Genomic DNA, 19,099 nt, shown 5'->3' with positions numbered 1-19,099 from the left:
GATGATATTGATAATGGTAATGAGTGGTGTTTCTATAGGGGATAAGTGAATATTCCTAAAATTACTTTTTATTACTCAATCAGTTGATCAATTCTCCAGCTTAAAAAAATGTATACTTGCACGATTAAAAGAAAAATGAATTAATTAATCTTGTGTGTTCTTAGTCTAATTTAATTCTCCTTTCCAAAAACTAAAGTGTAATGAATGTATATCAAATTTAGGTACAAGTGGGCTAATATTTCCTAAAATTTGTTATGTTCCACTGACAATGCTTAGAACTTCAGATAGTATTTTGCTTTGGAAAGTTTGGAATAAGTAGCACATATATATGGTAAGGGAAATACACAGTGTGTTTAACAACCATTTTATTAAGAACTGACTGGCAGAACAGACTTCAGTACATATGGCACACAACGTGGTGACATCACAAAAGTTTTCCTAATGTTATTACTGATCTCATCCTTTGGTTTCATAACTCATTATTATAACAGATACATTTAAGACATGATCACGAGGCAGAAATTGTAGAAGAGCTATTTCTGTTACTCAGACTACAGGGAGCCAATTCAAGGTATGGCAGTTGGTATGAGGTTATTGTTTTCCTTCTTTCTTTCTTTTTTCCAAGTGAAGATTTTAAATGCACCAAATGAATTCCTGAGAAGAGAGAGTGTAAGGTAAGCATTACATTTGGAATTGTGGTCACCTCCTAGAAAATACTGCTCAGCTGAACTGCAGTGCACAACTTCGCTGTGAACTGACCACATACATGATGGTAGTGCATTCAGAAGTTTGGTGCTCAATGTCGCATAACCTTACACTCTGCCTTACAGATATATATATATATATATAAGACACAGTTTTTAGTTGAAACATGAAATTTAGGATTACATTTTTATGAAATGACTATTGCTGATAGTGTAGCAATTAGTTAGTTTTAGCATTTTCATGTGCTATTGCTAAATACGGAACTCAAGATAATCAGCATTTTGGTTATTTCAAACTAATGACAAAGTTCTTGACAAGTATCAATAAGGAGCTGCAATTACATGCTGACACTCTGATTATGTAATGGAAACTTGTTCATATATACTGTTATATAATTTAGTACTAGATATATGAGTAAATCTCTTTCTCTGCCACTGTTGTTTATACGTTCAGTCATCCATCAAGACATTTGAGAACATTTTAAACAGTACATGAAACCTCAAGGTCATTCTCCATGGGAGTGAATCACTCACCTTGAGGTTTCCAAAGTTCTTAAAATGCATCAAATTACAGAAAAGCAAGCAGAGAAATTCTGTACTCTGAAGCAATACCTCATTAAATAATTATAGTGATATATATGAAGTCATATAGAGCATTATGTACATCATAAGTACTTCACCTGACAGCTTGTGCACTCATAATGTAAGATGTTCAGAATAACTTGAGGAAAATACTACATACAGAACACAATGTGGACATTATAAATATTGAACATGGGTAGGTCTACTCATGTCTTACCTAAGTTATAATAAAAATAAGACAAACCTGATAGCACTATATATATACTGTACAGAGGTTTCCCTACCATCACAAATTTATTGTTGAGACTCCATGTACACTGTACAGCTTACTTGCTCTTCCTTATCAGGCACAAAGGCAACACAGTACACAATGCTGTAGACTGTTGGAGGATAATGGTAAACTGTCTTTACTTTTGAGTATTTCACTCATCAGTTTACATAAGGTTCAATTCCTGGACTATATGCTAAAAGAGTGGGCAGTTCCATGAGAGTTGGAATATGTTAAAATAATTATGCATACATACATTTGATCCTAGAAGTTAAAGTATCTTGCAGTGGAAAAGGCATACTAAATTCATTAGAAATACTGGCACAACCAAGTGATTTTACACAAGAGTAAAAGAGCTTGACATTATCTTCCACCAGCCCACTGAACTCCTCTACAATTATGAGCTCAGTTGCAAATAAGTTGAGTCCTGCAAGGGTTTATATTGGTTTTAATGATATGCTCCTCTATATAAACTTAAATTGTAATTATCAGGAAAGGGAAAATTGTATGCACAACTTTCAAGTCATTACCTTCAAATAAAGGCAAAGTAAATTTGGCTGTATATATTATATATATGTATATATATATATATATATATATATATATATATATATGTATATATATATATATATATATATATATATATATATATATATATATATATATTACTTTTTTCTTTGCTTATGATATACAGTCATTTACTTACCATCACAATACTCTCAGATACTATACTCTGTCAGTTTTGCGTTTTTCCCTGGACAGAAGCAAATTTACAATTTGAACTAAAATACTTGTGCAGTGACTGTGAAAATATAACTAACTTATATCCTGAAGGAATAATAAGAATAAAGTATAAAATATGAACTTTCAATATTAATTTTAAAAGCATCATTTAACTGCAGGATATTTCTGTTTAAGAGGTACTATAGCTTTGAGTAATTAATATCAAATGGTCATATAAGCTCACAGTAGACACTATTCATAATAGGGACTAAATAAAAATATAATTTTTCCCAGGCTAAGAACAATAAAATATTCCCTGTTCCATAGCAACACTTAATGGTAGTTGCTTAAAGTGAAATTATTCAAGTAAAACATTTTGTTCAGTCTCTTACTTATGAAATAACTTTTTTTCATGTGGTTAGCTGAACGTTCATATTGAACGCAGCTGTCTGATACAATTGTTACATCCACACACAAATAAAAGGGTACCATATATATTGTAGTAGCTATTCCTAACTAATAGTGATACCATAGTACTTCATTTGAAGGCATTTCTTTTATATATTACCTAATCTATGCAAGTGGAAAACCAGTTACACAATGAAATGTATTTCTAAAGCCTAAATGCACTTCAAATCACAATGTTATTGGAAAAATCATGCCATTTTTTGCCATTTGCCATGTAATCAAAGCACAGCCAGAAGCTTGAATATTAATTTTATTATACAGCTGAACTCTTCCATTCATTCTTACAGTCCTTACAATGTTCTCTTATTTGTATTTTATTCTGTAGTATCTTTTATTACAGTGCTTCTCTGTATAATAAAAAAAAGTATAATACATGGATTGAATCTGAACCCTTTCATTATTCTCCTGCCACTGGATATTGAATTAGGCAGTGGTGTGGGACACAAAGGATCAATTTTATATTAAATTTTAATCTAAATCATATGGGCATAAATTTTTGACTAAACCAAGAAACAAGCAAAACATCTTTAATATCTTTTTTTTTTTTTAGTGCTGCAGTAATTAAATTAAATTCTCTCTCATTTTACAGTATAAAATATTTTTTGCCTCCATTAATGGAATATAAGAAACAAGCCCTTAATCCAAACATGCTATCATATATTTAGAGACTAAATTTTCAAAAATTTATCCACCTATACCCTACTTTCAAACCAACATGTTTCACATGGTATATACTGTAAGCATAGTGCTACTCTGGAAACAATAAAGAGTGGCTGCTTGCATGTTGATCATTTAGGTCATAATCTTTATGTTGCAGAGAGCAGTGTCCTCCAGCTTTTACTAGACCTTTTCAAAGAAGTTTTGGGCAATTTTCACTATGTTTTTTTTTTTTGAGATAGAATGCTGGCCACATTTGGTTGTCAGAAAGCAATGTGCAGATAATTAGAATGGCACCCTTTTGGATCCACCCACACAATAATCCACCCACACAGAGAGAAAGAATGGCTGTGGCACTTAGTATGCACTGACAGCACAAAAGGTGAAGCACTATATATACTGTGGAGTTTCTTGACCAGTTAACAGGCGGAAAATTGAAGTAGGCATGGTCTTCATCCGGATCTGAAACACATGATAAAGCAATATGAACATCAATTTTTGTCTTTTTTTAAATGAAAAAACAAGATTGCATTTTCTTAGATTTACTGTTTTTTTTTCTTTTGACCTTATTATTTGATACTTATGAAGACACATTAAACTTGACATTCATAACATTTATATTATAAGAGGAAATACTTATTTCCTTATCTTAAATGATTAAAAAATAATAATAATTCACTAAAACATTCAGAAAATATTCTTACCTCGCCAACAGAAGTAGCCAAAAGATTTACAATTTTTTCATGAGGAACAGCAACCACAGACTGACTATTTATATCAATAATACGATGCCCAACACGTACACCCCCACGCTCTGCTATTCCACCTCGTAATAGACTACAGATCTGTAAAATATTTATCTCAAGTAATATGACATTTTTGTATACTAATGATAATACATATCCATAGCAAAAATCAATTGGTTGAAACATTACCTTCTTTTCGTTCATCACTTTTTATTACATAAATAGTAAGCATTTCATTTTGAGAATCAACTTAATATAAATTGTAGGAATACTTACAACACCATTTTGTACAGAAAAACCCAATTGGTATTTTGTGTCAGGTCTTCGAATTTTCACTTCAACAACAGGTGGACAGGGTACAACTGTGAGCTTCACAGCTGTATTATATTTTGTGTTCTGTAAAACAAATTTTGTAATTATTTTATATGAATTATTTACTAGACTCATACTCCTAAAATTATGTTTTATTTACTTTACTCATTATGTGACAGTATATAATACAGAAAATACACTTTTTAGTGAAATATTCCGTACCTTTATATAGTTCTGGCAAGTTGAGAGAGGCAATCCAACTAATGAAACACCATTTATAGCTATTATCTGATCACCGATGTTCAATTGGCCACACTTTGCAGCAGCACCCGTTGGTGAGAGGTTTGCTATGACCACTGTTGGGACCATGGATCCCCAGCCCGACTCAACTACCACCACGCCCAAGATCTCACTCTTCATCTTTGGTACCACAACCTGTGAATGAGTCAATACATTTGAATAAAATGATATGAAAGGGTCAGCATCTACTCTATTGTGAAGTCGGCCAAAAAGCAAACAAACAGACAAAGAAAAAAATAATAAATTAAATATAAATAAAAAAAATGGCTGCTGGCTTGCTCTCACTAATACCAAAAGTACTATAAAATGGATAAGCAAAAATTTACATACTGTACTGTACAAAGACAAAAGAAACCATGGAGGACTAGACATATTCTTGAACAAGTTATGGAAAATCTTTCTACCACCACCACTCCAGTGATACTTTTGGTTGCAAATCTTAGAAACGACTACCAGTAAGCAAAAATCATATTGAAAAAACATGATGTACTGATAGCCTGTTATATGATATACATTCTAAGAAAAGCTCTAACTTATGTGTGTTAACCCATACTTGTATCCCTCTCCAACAGTATAGCTGTATCACTTACCGTTTTTGTGATATATAGGTCCTGTACGACGTGGACATGTGGACGGTGTGGGTGGGGCGGCAGAAAAGATTTAAAATGCCCATTAGAACATACTTTGACTAATGACCGCATTTAAAATTGATTGGTCAAAGGTTTGGGCATTTGGGCACGGTGGGCGTTCAGGAGTCAATTTTCATTTGCAGAACATAATCCACACTTTAAGCATAAAGCGATTTGCTTTTACTCTTGACATGTAAATACTGTATAGACATAACTACATGCATACAGACAGACATACTCAACTTAAATAAGCTCTGCATCACACAAATTTTTATCATCTTACCATACATCCACACCAATACTTTCAGTGCTTGGGATATCAGATAACTAGTGTTCATCTGTTTAGATCAGATTTTACAAAGCTACGTGTCATGTCTCATCAAAGAATCATACCAGGCAGTAAAGAGCATTGGTGTGTTTATCTTTGCTTTTACCTACCACAATGGTTTTACCAGTTGAGATCTAGTCTACATGTTCTCTTTACCCATACCCATTAAATGTGACATGATCAGCTATTTTGAGCTTTAGATAATCTATGAATCTAGAATTAAAGCATTTGTCCATTCTCTAGTGTGATGGGAAGAACTTTTCCATATCAAAACCTATGGCTCAAAATTGATGACAGTGTCACACACAAAAAGTACATATACTTAAGATTATTAGATAATTAATATTTAAACTCACCTCTTTCTGTAGCTCCTTCTTGGCAAACATCTGCAGTTCATCCCCAAATATCTCTTGAGAATTTAGAACTTCTTGATAATCCATTTCTTTCACAAAACTGTGGTCTTCTATGCCATTAGCCTTCAGAAACTCGAGGTATGCAACCTGGAATGCTTGGCCGATACTCTGCGCTATGAACTGTGCCTAGAAGCAAAACATGAAAAATTAATAAAAATGAATAGCACAAGTGAAAACTTATTGTTTTATGCAGATTCTTTACAAATAGAAAAATATCATAATTATCCTTCCAAACCTACCTCATCACTTTCAAATACATGGCAAATCATTTTGGGTGTTTTCTGTATGTTGTTGCCAGTATCGTCTGTGGGCAGGACTCTCCTTCTTGCCATTAGAACAACGAGATCTCCAATGTCAGCAATGTAGGAGATAGTACGGAGGGCATGATCCATCATGATCTCCTGAAGATTTATAAAGATCTTTAATACAATTCCTTTGGTCCTAACAGCCAATAAAAATTATATCTATTTATGATTTTCAATATACACTTCATGTTTAACAAAAAAGAAAAAATGTATGTACTGCTTAATGGGAATTCAAAGTAATATTACATTAACTGTAATAGAACACTTACTTTTAGGTCTGTGTTCAGCACCATGATCTTTTCTGTGGATATAAAAAGATCCACTTCTGTGCTGGGCTGCGACTCTCCGTCAGGGGCCTGAACAAGGGCAAACATTCATTTAATGTAACCTCACTCTCATCACAATAATTTTTCTTTAATCACTGATCTATTACATGCTTTTGTAACAACCTTACACATTTCTACCCAAAATTGCAATCCTGTGAATAAAAATATATAGAATTCCAAAACTTTGCAATAATCAACATTTTCTCTAGTAATTTATAATCATCATTTGTGTAATATGAATATAAAGTTCTCTCAGATTATCAAAGATACATCACAGACTTGGTAGATGACTTTTTGATGTTGGCAACTATCATGATCCAAGTTTTTAATTCTGCATTTTATAAACAGTTCATTGTTTGCAACAAACACAACTATAAAATTGGTGAACTAATTATCAACATAACTCATGAACAAGTAACATTAAGCATGGTTAAATAACCACATCTCTTTACTCCAAACCAAATTTTAATGTCATTTAAATCATCAAATAATATTCATTGGCAAAATTAGGTTGTCTCTTGATACAGATGTTACTTGAACATCTGAAAGATGCATAACAGTTCCTCGGCTATATAACCAATTTCTGTAACATTCATAGGAAATTAATCCCATGGGAAAACTAATAATACTTATAATTATTTGAAAACTACTATTATATGAGTATATACAATATAAAAGGAAGACTGACTACAATGGGGAAATATCTGTGGATATCGAACCTTAAAAGAAGAAGGAAAATAGAGACTATAATCAGAATAAGGAGCAAGAAAGCAACTGAAGAGGATTGCTAACTCAGCTAAATAATTGAAAAATAACTGAAAAAACAACACTACAATAGGGGGTATATAGCATTCTATGATACAAGAGCACTTCACCCCTCCTCCTACAAAGAGTTATGACCTTGTGTGGAAGATAAAGGTAATATGAAGACTAGGGAGACATCCAGTACTGATCAGTGCTACATAACATAATTAACCAACACACAAACAACTGTTTAGGGGAGACCTTAGAAGTGGATATGTGTGTGTGGGTAATTATCGTTATACAGCAAGTAGCTCTGATGAGTAATAAATATACTTTTTATAAGGTGCGCTCCATATGAAGTTTTCTTTATACAAAACACTTTTGATATCAAATAATGAGAATGTCCAAAATATATTAAAGAACTTTGGATAAAGGTGCATTTGGAAAAAAGCTTGACACTTTAATCATGCATCTTGTTATACCATTTAAAGCAGCATTCAAATTTCTTGAAAGTGCAATTATTAATAATTCAAAACTTAAGATTGAGCACATATTTGATAAAAGTTCAACCCATCATTCTAACTGATTATGAGTGACCAGCTTTGTTGCTATTATCCCATCCACGACGGGGGAATTCTAGCCTTGAATGTCCAAATGCCGGGGCGTTCGAATTATTAGGCCTAAATCAATTGAATGGCTGGCACAATACTGTGCCGCCCGGCCACTGGGCTTTTGAATGCGCGGTACAGTACTGTACCACCCGTCCTGTGTGGGTTAATAAGCAATAAATAATTATGAATTACTGGAAACATTGCAAGATAATTATAATTTCTAAGATAAAACAAATCATTTTTAGAACAAATGGGTAGTCCCTCTGAGAGAAGAAAGTCTCTGTACTCTTTCATGCCTTACAATCTAACTGCACATCTATGAGCAACTTACCAACGCCTACACCGCAGCAGCAAAGAGGAAAACAGATACATTGGGTTAGTGAATTTTAGGGAAATGTTATGAATTATGTGTAAAGGTTTTGGTAAAACTACAAAAACATTCAGGATCAATCACTGAGATATGAGTTATTCCTGCAAAATAGGAAAGTGGTTGAGTTTAATATTTTCTATTACCACTTATCTTCTAATACAAAATTGATAAACTAGTCTCAGTGATTTACCATGAAAAGGTTTGCAAAACATTATCATTAATCAGATTCAGCAACAAAACAGCCTCTTATTATTAGCATATTTAGATAAATGCATTTTAAATCTTACTTTACTTATAGTTACCAAAATGCATCTCAAATGTCCAACAATGAACAAAAAACAGTGACTGCTACTAGTCCAAAAACTGCTAGACACACTTCATTACCAAAGAAACATACTTTACTAACATAACACATTTTACACCACTTTGTATCAACAAATTTTGGCAAATTTAATTTCAAAATATTGTACTAACTACATACTAAACTTTGCCATTAAAGGCAATGATATTTTGTAATCAATAACAACATACTAAAAAAAAAACAAAAAACATTTAAACACAGGAAACTACTGATTTTCTCAATTTCTACTCTTGCTCTTTCCCTTTTTCTACCCTGATACTGTCCCCTCACTATTTCCCTCCCCCTTCTCATTCAGAGAGAGATAGAACAAATGAGAGAGCCTTGTACATACATCATCCTGAAGATCCCAATAGTATATGTATAGAATATGTTTGAAGAGAAAATTTAAGAAAAAAGTACAAATAATTCTGAGCAAATCTGTACTAGAAAAAAAGAATAAAGCTGCATTTTGGGAAGTTTGTCTGAATCATTAATAATCATTCATAAACTAACACTGGTCCTTCCTTTATTCTGGAGAAAAATACTACAAAATAAACATTAAAACAATTTTAATCTATTGGAGATAAAATCAAAGAATTCATAATGAATAAATATGTCTTTTTCCAAGACTCTTAAGAAGTTGGACTCTCAAAATGTTCCTTACTAAGGCCATGGGGAATGTGCAAAGTACAGCCTTTATCCCTAGTTATGATTTGTATCAATATCTTTCTTTTTCTTATCTATGAAATACGAAATATCTTAGATGGATCTTTTTCCCTTATCCAGTTAATCAACTATGATTCTGTCAACACAACAATAATGATACAGGTCACAAAACACATCCCTATGAATCTGAAATATGTTGAAACGTATCACGGAGACTATCAAGAAATCACAAAAATGTGATTTTCGGAATACTTATAATTTCTGGAAATTAATGTAGCTTCTATTTTTTATCAAAAGCTATTGCTATGTCCAATCAACTCTACATTCAAAGTTATTCCCATAGCCTGTGCTTCACTTAGGTCTATCTAGCCTTAAATCTAATTGTCTACCCATACAGGACTAACATTTTCTATTTAACAGCCAGATATTTGATAATCATTATGGTGAATACTAAAACCAGTCATTTTCCTAAAGTGGAAGACCAGATAATTGAGTATTTTCATTTGATTACTAACTCATGTCTCCTCCAATTTACACACACATATTCAGTGCTTACTTCACATATTCATTCTTTCAATCCCAAATCAAAGGGCTGATAAAAAAAAAAAAAATCCTTTCAACACACTTCCTAATCCACTATACTCCCATAATGGAAAGATAAGATCCTTGTGTGAACTAAAATAGAAGAAAAGAATGAAACAGTGAAAAAAAAAATTGTGCTCCTAAACCTGGTGTGTTGTGGAAAAGTAAGATATGTGTAAAACCAAAACAATAGTTCCATTCAGAGCCTCTTATAGATTTTTGAAATATCATAAATCCGATTCCAATTTACTTCTTGTATAATGCCATAATTTCCTTCCTTTTATGATCCAAATATGTAAATTAGACCATATATAACCCACCTTTAAACGTGAAACGGCCTCCATGACCATATCCTTCTTGGGCCGCTTACAAGTGGTAGTCTTGCGCGCAGGCGCTTTACCTGACTCCTCTGCAACATCCACCGATCCAACCAGGCGCAGGTGGAATACTGTCCCAGCAGGACCAAGCCCTGGTCCCCCACCCTCCTCAGACACCCAGTCCAAGCTCCCACCACCTCCATCTATATCCAGTTCCGTGTCCCTATCATCTGGTGTGGTTCCACTGGCTCCTGGGACTACTGTCAGGACTTCTATGCACTGATCCTCACTGTCAATACTATCATTTTTATCTCCCTCCCCTTCTGTTTCATCATCTGCTCTAATGACCTTCCGTTCATCATCTCTTCTATCTTCTTCATCTTCATCTTCCTCTTCCTCCTCCTCTTCATCTTCATCTTCCTCCTCCTCTTCATCTTCCACTTCTGCTTCATCTTCTTCTACCCCCTCCTCCTCCTCCTCCTCTTCCTCCACCTCCTCTTCTTCGCCATCATTATCAACATCTTCCCTAACAAGTGCCTTATTTTCATTATAGTTTTTGCCATCCCTAATATCAGGCTGCTGCTGCTGCTGTGGCTCTTTTGGCTCTAAGATAGCTATAATATTCTCTGAGGATCCAATGGGTTCTTCTAGGATGCCAGTTGGTAATGGGGCCACAATGGAAACACTGGCATGGCCTGAATTTCCTTCAGACACATAAGGGCAAGCAGCCACAGCATGAGACATCCGTGGGATTGGTCTCCAAGCTGAGGTGTTCCTAGAGGTCATATTTTCAGGAGACTTTGGGCTGTAGCCTTGGCCTGCCTGCAATGAATGAATTACCTGTGAACCAGTCTGGGTTCTAGGTGAAGGATGGGGTCTTGAAGCTTTTGAATCTCTTGGGGAATGCAGATCCCTTGGAGAACTATATTCCTTGGATGAGTTAGAGTTCACAGTTGCCTGAGGAGGCACAGGAGAGTGATGGGAGATGGGAGACTCCTGAGGGCTTGCAGAGTGTGGGGGACCCGGGGATGGTTGTGGGTCATGATTATCCACCAGCGCTTCCTTATCATCATCTGCATCCTGACAGAGGAATGTTGTTTTGGTTGGTTGTCTATCTACTGTAATGTTCTTTAAGTGGCGAGATTCATCATTAATCAATAATGAAAGTCGAGAGAGAACTACAGAGGGATAGATAATGTTTCAACAAGTTTGGAAACAGCTTAAAAATGACAGAATTTGATTACTAATCATAAAAGGTTATAACAATTTTACATTATTCATTTTCACTGCATCTACAATTAAGGAGGGGAAAAATTGGGGACTTGAAACATGTCTCTTGGAACACAATGGGACAGGTGAAATCATACATCTTTTTTTAAAGCAAGGCAAAATAAAATACATAACTAAACACATGAACAAGATGCAGACCTTCATGACTAATCAGCAACTTCATAAAGCCTGGGGCTTATATAGTACTCATGGCTTGGTGTAACTAAGCCATGTTGAAACACAAGGTCTGAAAGGGTGGTCAAATTGCCATTTTCAAGAAGCTAGTTACTGTTACATGTTGCAGCAAATGACACACATGCAGCGACGGTAGCCAGCACGAAACCAAGGACCTTTGGGAATGACATAACAAGAATAACTATCAAAAGTGAAATTTTTGATGATAATGACAATACAATAAAATGATTCAAGAATAAATAACCAACCAAAACAGACATTAACACTGCCTGGTAAGCAGAATAAATGAAGAAGGAAAAACACTGGCATAGATTCTGTCTGTGCCCACTGTGTTACCTATATTATAGGATTCATTTCATAGGACTCCAGTATAATTCACAGACAGATGACTTTCCAAATCACATCTGATAAATCATATAACAACAGATAACACTGTAACTTTCATGATCAAAACATGCTTAATTGTCCCCATGTCAAGAACAGTCATTGCTCTCTTGGACCTGGTTCCTCCCACAGCCTTAAAACCTCCCCTCTGCTCTACCAATAACTTACACTCAAAAAGGAAGACCATTCAGTCTACCTGCCAATTATTGCATTCAAGAAGTACTTATTGGTTGCAAGATATAGTGATGGTCAACAAAGTTGTTAAGAGGTATGCTCAATTATCAATGTGACATGAGACAAAATTAATAGAAATCTCAACTAACCTGCCAAATTACAGATATACATGCAGAACTGTAAATCTAATGGCAGACAAGATGGTCCATAGACTATAAGCTCCAACGTTTATGGGAATGCAGCATGAAGATACTGTATTTTTAAATTGTTATTCTAAATTACTGGTTACTCAACATAATGCATTTTTGGGAGACACTTTGACAATGAATCTGCAGACAGACAAAACACAGCTTGCTTTACACATGGGGAGCACATTTCCAATAAAACTCTGGGGGTGGTACATTAGCTTTTAGGAGTCACCAAAAAAAGGTAATAACATGGTAACACAGTGTCACAAGGAAATGAACAGACATGCAGGACAAAAGCTGTTCTTCCCACCAATCAAGACAACAATATCTTCAAAATCTCTGTGACAGTCTGATTTCAGACGTCTTGCATTTATTAATAGTTGGTGTGGAATTTGCTATTTTTCAAATTCTGATATAAAGAATATGTAAGACTTGTGCTCACAAAAAACCTACATTGTTACACTGATGGGTAAACCGAGGAAGTAAACCGAGTATCTGATACTTGTCTCACATAGCACTGGAGTCAAAGGACATATCTGCTTTTGCTTTGCCAAACAGAGATAGATATTATACAAGGAACAAATAAAAATAAAAGAAAGGAGTGATTACATTCTTGACTTGAAATATAATATAATTTTTTATTTAACTTATTGAAAGTCCTGTTGATAAACATTTTTTCTTGTATTTACAAATTTCATGGGCACAAATTCCCAAGAAAAAATACTGATCGTACTAAAAATCAGGTATATTTTTTATCTTGATTGTAACTATCTACAGTAGGGATTTGCTCAGCAAACATTTCAAGGACATGCATTCTTAACTGCATAATGCAAACATTTTACTAATCATTTACCACTAATGCATCTTTTCCATCTAAAATTTAAGTCATAATAAACATACTCAATGTTTATGAAAATACTAATAACTGTACTACAATAATGTCTCCAAAAAAACGGAGAACGGAAGTATCCCGGAAGATGCTTTGAGAGAAAGGAGTTAAGGAGAGTAGAAGAAAGATAAGGAGAGTAGCAAGAGAAAGCTAGTGACTGGAGGGAGTGGGGTGGAGGGAGAGGGGGGGGAAAAAGACACACACACAAAAGAGAGGCACATAAACTGAGAGCTAATCAGAGAGAATATGAAAGGGAAAAAGTGGAGGTAGGGAGAGAAAGAAGGAAAGAGACAGAGGTGAAGGTGGGAGGGAAAAAGAGAGTAATAAAACGAAAGAGAAAATACTGACATGTTTGTGCATGCGTCTATTTGTTTAGATGTTAAAGACACATACTATGTAGAAATATATGTATGTATACCATATATCTAAAAGCTTATAGACAAACAAAATGGCCATTACATACAAATTCATATATGTGGTACAATCCTGTCATCTTTGGTGTACCTGAAGTATATATGTATTTCCAACTAAAAAATCAAAATTCCCTCTACAATGGGTCAAGGACTATCCCTAGAAATGAAAAATGTCATGGTAATACTTAACTAGTAACTAACTTCATCTATCATATGAAGAAAATAAAAATTGAATCTCTACTGTGATTTTATTTTTAGTAATGATTATGTTGACCTTATGTCTATTTCTTCTATCATAAGACAAGAAACCGAATAATGTTTTCTTATCACTCAACATTTTCTCCAGTATATTCATTACATGAGGTATTCCACATATCAGTTGTTCCTACATTCATTTTCATAATATCTGAAATCTAAAGAAAGAAATACCACAATCTTATAGATATAGACTCCATTACTTTATCTCTGTTCATTCATTTGAAAAGTTTGACCACACACATTGGAACTTACCTTGATCTCTTCATCTATGATAAGGCAGTGATGACATTCATCCCCCAAATACCACACTTTGATCTCAAATCTTACTACTTCACATAAAATACAGCTATATACCTGTTGCAACTTACCTTGATTCAAGAATCTCAAGACCTCCAACCTTACCTTTATCCGTGAAACAGCTTCTTCTGCCTGCATCATCCGAGTGGTCTTAGTGGGCTGGCCCTCGGAGACCAGCTGTGTTGAGCCTAAGTACCGAGCACGGAACAGAACTCCTTCAATCAACACTGCAGGTTCGTGGATCATCACTGTTGAGGGTACAGAATATTAGAATATTTCCTTAAGATCATTTTTTCCCTAAAGTACTGTTCAAAAATTAAGAGAACAAGTAAGTGTTTCTGATATTGATTTTCCCCAAAAGTAATGATAATCTTCTGTTGCTGTATATGAAAATGTGATGCCTGTTTGCATATAAACAAAATAATTAATGGATATAATACTGTTTATACATATTGTTAATTACTGGAAATATGTGATACAAAGTATGTATCAGTCAGATGTAATATAACTTTCATGCCTAAATTACTCACTAATTGTAATTTGGAATATGATCACACCACTTAGATTACTTTATACAACATCTAAGTCTCAGTAAATGAATAATACATTCATAATGCCACATTCTAAGTTATATTTTTTTGAGATGGAAGCATTTCTACAAAATACTGACCGAACTGATATACAGAAACAGTTATTCATGCTGCATATAAGCCATTTTATTTATCACCTTAGAGTGATCATCTTAATGTTAGATAGTTAATCATTGTCTCACATGAACAAAGAAAAAAGAAAAATGCACATTTCAATTCACATATATTTCCTTAAATTTCTCCTGCATGGCAACAGTATGATAAAAATATAATTTTCTCTACTATGCTTCGGTAATCATTTTACATGATCATCACAATTACATTTCTGCAAGCACATTCCAAGATATTATTGATGAGAGAGAAAGAGAAAGAGAAAGAGAAAGAGAGAGAGAGAGAGAGAGAGAGAGAGAGAGAGAGAGAGAGAGAGAGAGAGAGAGAGAGAGAGAGAGAGGAGAGAGAGAGAGAGAGGAGAGAGGAGAGAGAGAGAGGAGAGAGAGAGAGAGGGGAGAGAGAGAGAGAGAGAGAGAGAGAGAGAGGGAGAGAGAGAGAGAGAGAGAGAGGGAGGGAGAGAGAGAGGGGAGAGAGAGAGGGAGGGAGAGAGAGAGGGGAGAGAGAGAGCAGGGGAGGGAGGGAGGGAGGGAGGGAAGGAGAGAGAAAGAGGGAGAGAGGGAGAGAGAGGGAGAGAGGGAGGGAGGGAAGGAGAGGGAGAGAGGGAGAGAGGGGGAGAGGAGGGAGGGAGGGAGGGAGGGAGAGGAGGGAGGGGGGGGAGGGAGGGAGGGAGGGAGGGAGGGAGGGAGGGAGGGAGGGAGGGAGGGAGAGAGAGAGAGAGAAAGAGAGGAAAAATTACAGTGAAAACAGAGACACAATAAAAATAAGCTAGATAAGTAAATACATAAAATTCAATGATAATATGTTAATATAAATAAAGATGATAAAACAAAAAACATCAGAAAAAAATGAATACAGAAATGTTGGTAAAATTACTTCATATATTTGAATAAGTAAGCAGTAGGACAAGTTTATCTTAAAAAATCATTCTGTATTCTCAAAGTGAATACTTGAAGAATTGGAAACAGAACTGGTCCATTTGTGGAATCATGCATCTCTGCAGAACACCTTGTAATATCAATTCTTCAAACTGCATAAATTTTGCAAACACAGATATAAAAATGTTTATCATATATGTTTATACATATATTTCTTAACAGATAAATTAAATAGAGATAACACAAAAGAATCCTGTTGTAGTTACTGAGCAATAAGGTTCTCTCGACATGCACTACAATAAAGTAAGGTACATACATGCTGACAATCATGCAATTATCTATTTTGTCGATGGAAGATTTTATAATGCTAACTCAAAATCAAAATAAGTTGTCCTATAAAATACAATTTATACCATCAAGTAGCTTTCAGGAAAGTTTGTACCTATATGCATAAATTTACGAATCAACATTATGAAGAAGTCTTTCACACTTTAGGACTACACAATTATGGAAGAACTAAATTTGTTTGTAGAAGACAAAACCTACAAGACTCTCCTTGGAATCTTAGAATATGAGAAAAGGAGAGTCGATACACTACTGGACAACAAGACAGTCTGGTATTTCATGATGTATAATTGACAATCTTTTAGCTCCAGTAGGTGCTGGTCCTACTCATTAGCAATAGTTTTGAGGAGTGAATTTGCCATGATTCTGTATCATACATTTTCTTAAGCCTAAAACTGATGCATTACACCAGAACAGTAGTACCCTAGAGCTTTTAATCAGATAATACACTGAATATTGTTAATCCACTAGTAGCAGATGGCATGATTTGCTGCAAAGGCAGAGTCGGTCATAGTTGCGGATGGCACCGTGCCAGACAATGTAAACCAGCCATCCTGCTGCACAAATATTTATTTAATACCGCAACCAATGGGTTAATAAACCAGCTTGAGAAAGGTGAAAATCCTGTTGTAACCATGAATGACTTCCAGTAATATGATTTTACATAAAACATATAGAGATTATGCATATGCCGTAAATACATATCTGTCGCTTGATGTCTTATGATATAAAAGAAGTTTTACATAATAAAAATTTCCAAATAATGACAAAGTATATTTCCTTTTTCACATAATAGAGAATCTCAGGATTGCCATACTAGTGGAGCTGTATCATATAATTAATCAGGAGAGTCTATGCCTATTATAATCATTGACCTACCTATTCATCTTGCATATTTATACATATAGCTATCCTTAACCAGCAAATAGTAGCCCATACTCATGGTGTTGGTTTTTGGTATAAGCAAAAATCTATTATTTCTAATATTCATATCAATTGTATTCTCATTATCATATTTCTTCCCTACAATATCTAGTTTTCCAGGTCCAATATTTTCATAGCAGCCCTTTGATCTTTTTTTCATATATTAAAAATCTAATTTTTATTGTTCTAAGCCTATCTTCATTTCTCCCTATTGTCTTCTGATTTTTTAGAAACTGCAGTGAAGTTGGAGAAGCAGCTAATAATTTTTATCTATGCATGGTTTCATTCTTAATCATATGCGTCTATCAAAATATGTGAATTTCTATTGATATTTTACACAACTATCACAGCATATAAACTTGTTATACCAACACTGTAATCATGATTTTCCTGAGAGTAAAAACCCCTGCCATCAAAATCAACAATTATATATCAAGAGTCTTTTGGAGTAAATGCATTTTATCACAAACTGTGAACACAGTAAAAAAAATCAGAAGATACAAATATGCTTTTTGTACAATCTTAATAATCAGACATTTACTTATTACTTCATATTTGATATTATGGATTGAAAAATACAGGAAAGTTTGTGAAGAGAGGAAGAGATTAATAAAATGATAGGAAGGAGAGGTAAAGTGAAGAAGAAAGGGGTCGAAAAAGAGTGAATAAGGAAGGAAGGAAGGAAAAGGGAAACAACTGATATTATCAGAACAGAGTATAGTGTGAAAGAAAGAGAATGAATAGATTTGTAATTATTGTTATTTTATATTATATTTCTATGAGAACTGCATCACAGAAATTTTATATAGATGTAATTATGAAATGTTAATTACACACCCTGCATTGCAGAATTATCCATTCTCATTCAGGCTTCTTCTACAGAAGATTCCAGGACCTGGTCAGTTACAGCAAACAAGTCCTACAATAACCTTTATGATCTTATTCATGACACCTTTCATGTGAATTGTAAAGAATATCAATATACAAAGATAAAGAAAATCCAGTCCTCTAATCATTGCTTATTTACTTAATAATTTACACTAATTCTTCTCTCTTCAGGGCATATGAAACATCAACTTCTAAACATTAGTAAAATTGAAGTGCAGTCCTGTGCATAATAGCTAACTCTACATTTCAGTAAATTATATAACGGTCAAAAAATTATATTTGTAAAGAACATGCACTGCTGCATCAAGTTACATATACATAATTAGGAAACTCTGCCCTGGAAAATCCTGGGCAATGGTGATGCTTATAATACATGGAAACCATCATTAGTCTAAGTGCTGCCTGCAAAGTAGGGCTTTGAGAAGTGGAAGCCTAAATTATATCACTAAGTAAAAAAACAGGGGTTAATGTTTTTGAATCACAGGCAGTTACAAATTGTCTCATTCCAGATCAATACACACACTCTTCTCAGGCATGACATGCACCTTGTAGTTGTGACTCACCCAAGGTGGTGCCCAGTTGTCATCACCACCACCAATGTGCAAGACAGGAGGGAAGGTGTGCTACAATTAGTTTCACTCATTATCTGGAGCCCTTACCTACTGACCTAGTATTAACATCGTCATGACCTTTCAACCTGATTCGAAAAGATAATGCTGTGGTGCTAATGAAGTAATTTAGACTTCTTTGGCACATTCTTAGCACAATGAAGTAAATCATCACTGTAAATAATGGTTCATCTTACCGACTAATGAATTCATAGAACTATAAATCGTTCATGATAATATAGAAAACACTTGTACAGAAGCAAAGCAGATATGATATGAAACACCTGACCATAGTATCTG

General features: G+C 34.4%; 1 protein-coding gene across 26 annotated transcripts in view; it reads right to left on the bottom strand.

Annotated features, from left to right (window-relative positions):
• Window positions 1-348: 348 nt before the first annotated feature.
• The window catches only part of LOC122265181 (uncharacterized), a 675,490-nt gene continuing 656,739 nt past the window's right edge, over window positions 349-19,099 (bottom strand). For 16 of the 26 annotated variants that reach the window (XM_086537011.1, XM_086537023.1, XM_086537017.1 and 13 more), the window contains 9 exons: window positions 14,564-14,706; window positions 10,395-11,471; window positions 6,705-6,791; window positions 6,370-6,531; window positions 6,074-6,256; window positions 4,683-4,895; window positions 4,425-4,544; window positions 4,107-4,247; window positions 349-3,864 (listed from right to left, as the gene is read on the bottom strand). In XM_086537011.1, the coding sequence (XP_086393137.1) occupies window positions 3,793-3,864; window positions 4,107-4,247; window positions 4,425-4,544; window positions 4,683-4,895; window positions 6,074-6,256; window positions 6,370-6,531; window positions 6,705-6,791; window positions 10,395-11,471; window positions 14,564-14,706 (2,198 nt within the window). In that variant the 3' untranslated portion in view covers window positions 349-3,792. Of the gene's footprint in view, window positions 3,865-4,106; window positions 4,248-4,424; window positions 4,545-4,682; window positions 4,896-4,949; window positions 5,372-6,073; window positions 6,257-6,369; window positions 6,532-6,704; window positions 6,792-10,394; window positions 11,472-14,563; window positions 14,707-19,099 lie in introns of those variants that run through there. The other 10 variants (XM_086537020.1, XM_086537026.1, XM_086537027.1 and 7 more) reach the window with 4 other exon arrangements.

Source organism: Penaeus japonicus, unplaced genomic scaffold (assembly GCF_977035675.1).
Source record: "Penaeus japonicus unplaced genomic scaffold, GWHDUDI00000001_assembly GWHDUDI00000005, whole genome shotgun sequence".
In the NCBI taxonomy this organism is placed as follows: Eukaryota; Metazoa; Arthropoda; class Malacostraca; order Decapoda; family Penaeidae; genus Penaeus; species Penaeus japonicus.
Note: the sequence above shows the minus strand (reverse complement) of the source record. Positions and strands in the feature narration are given on the sequence as shown.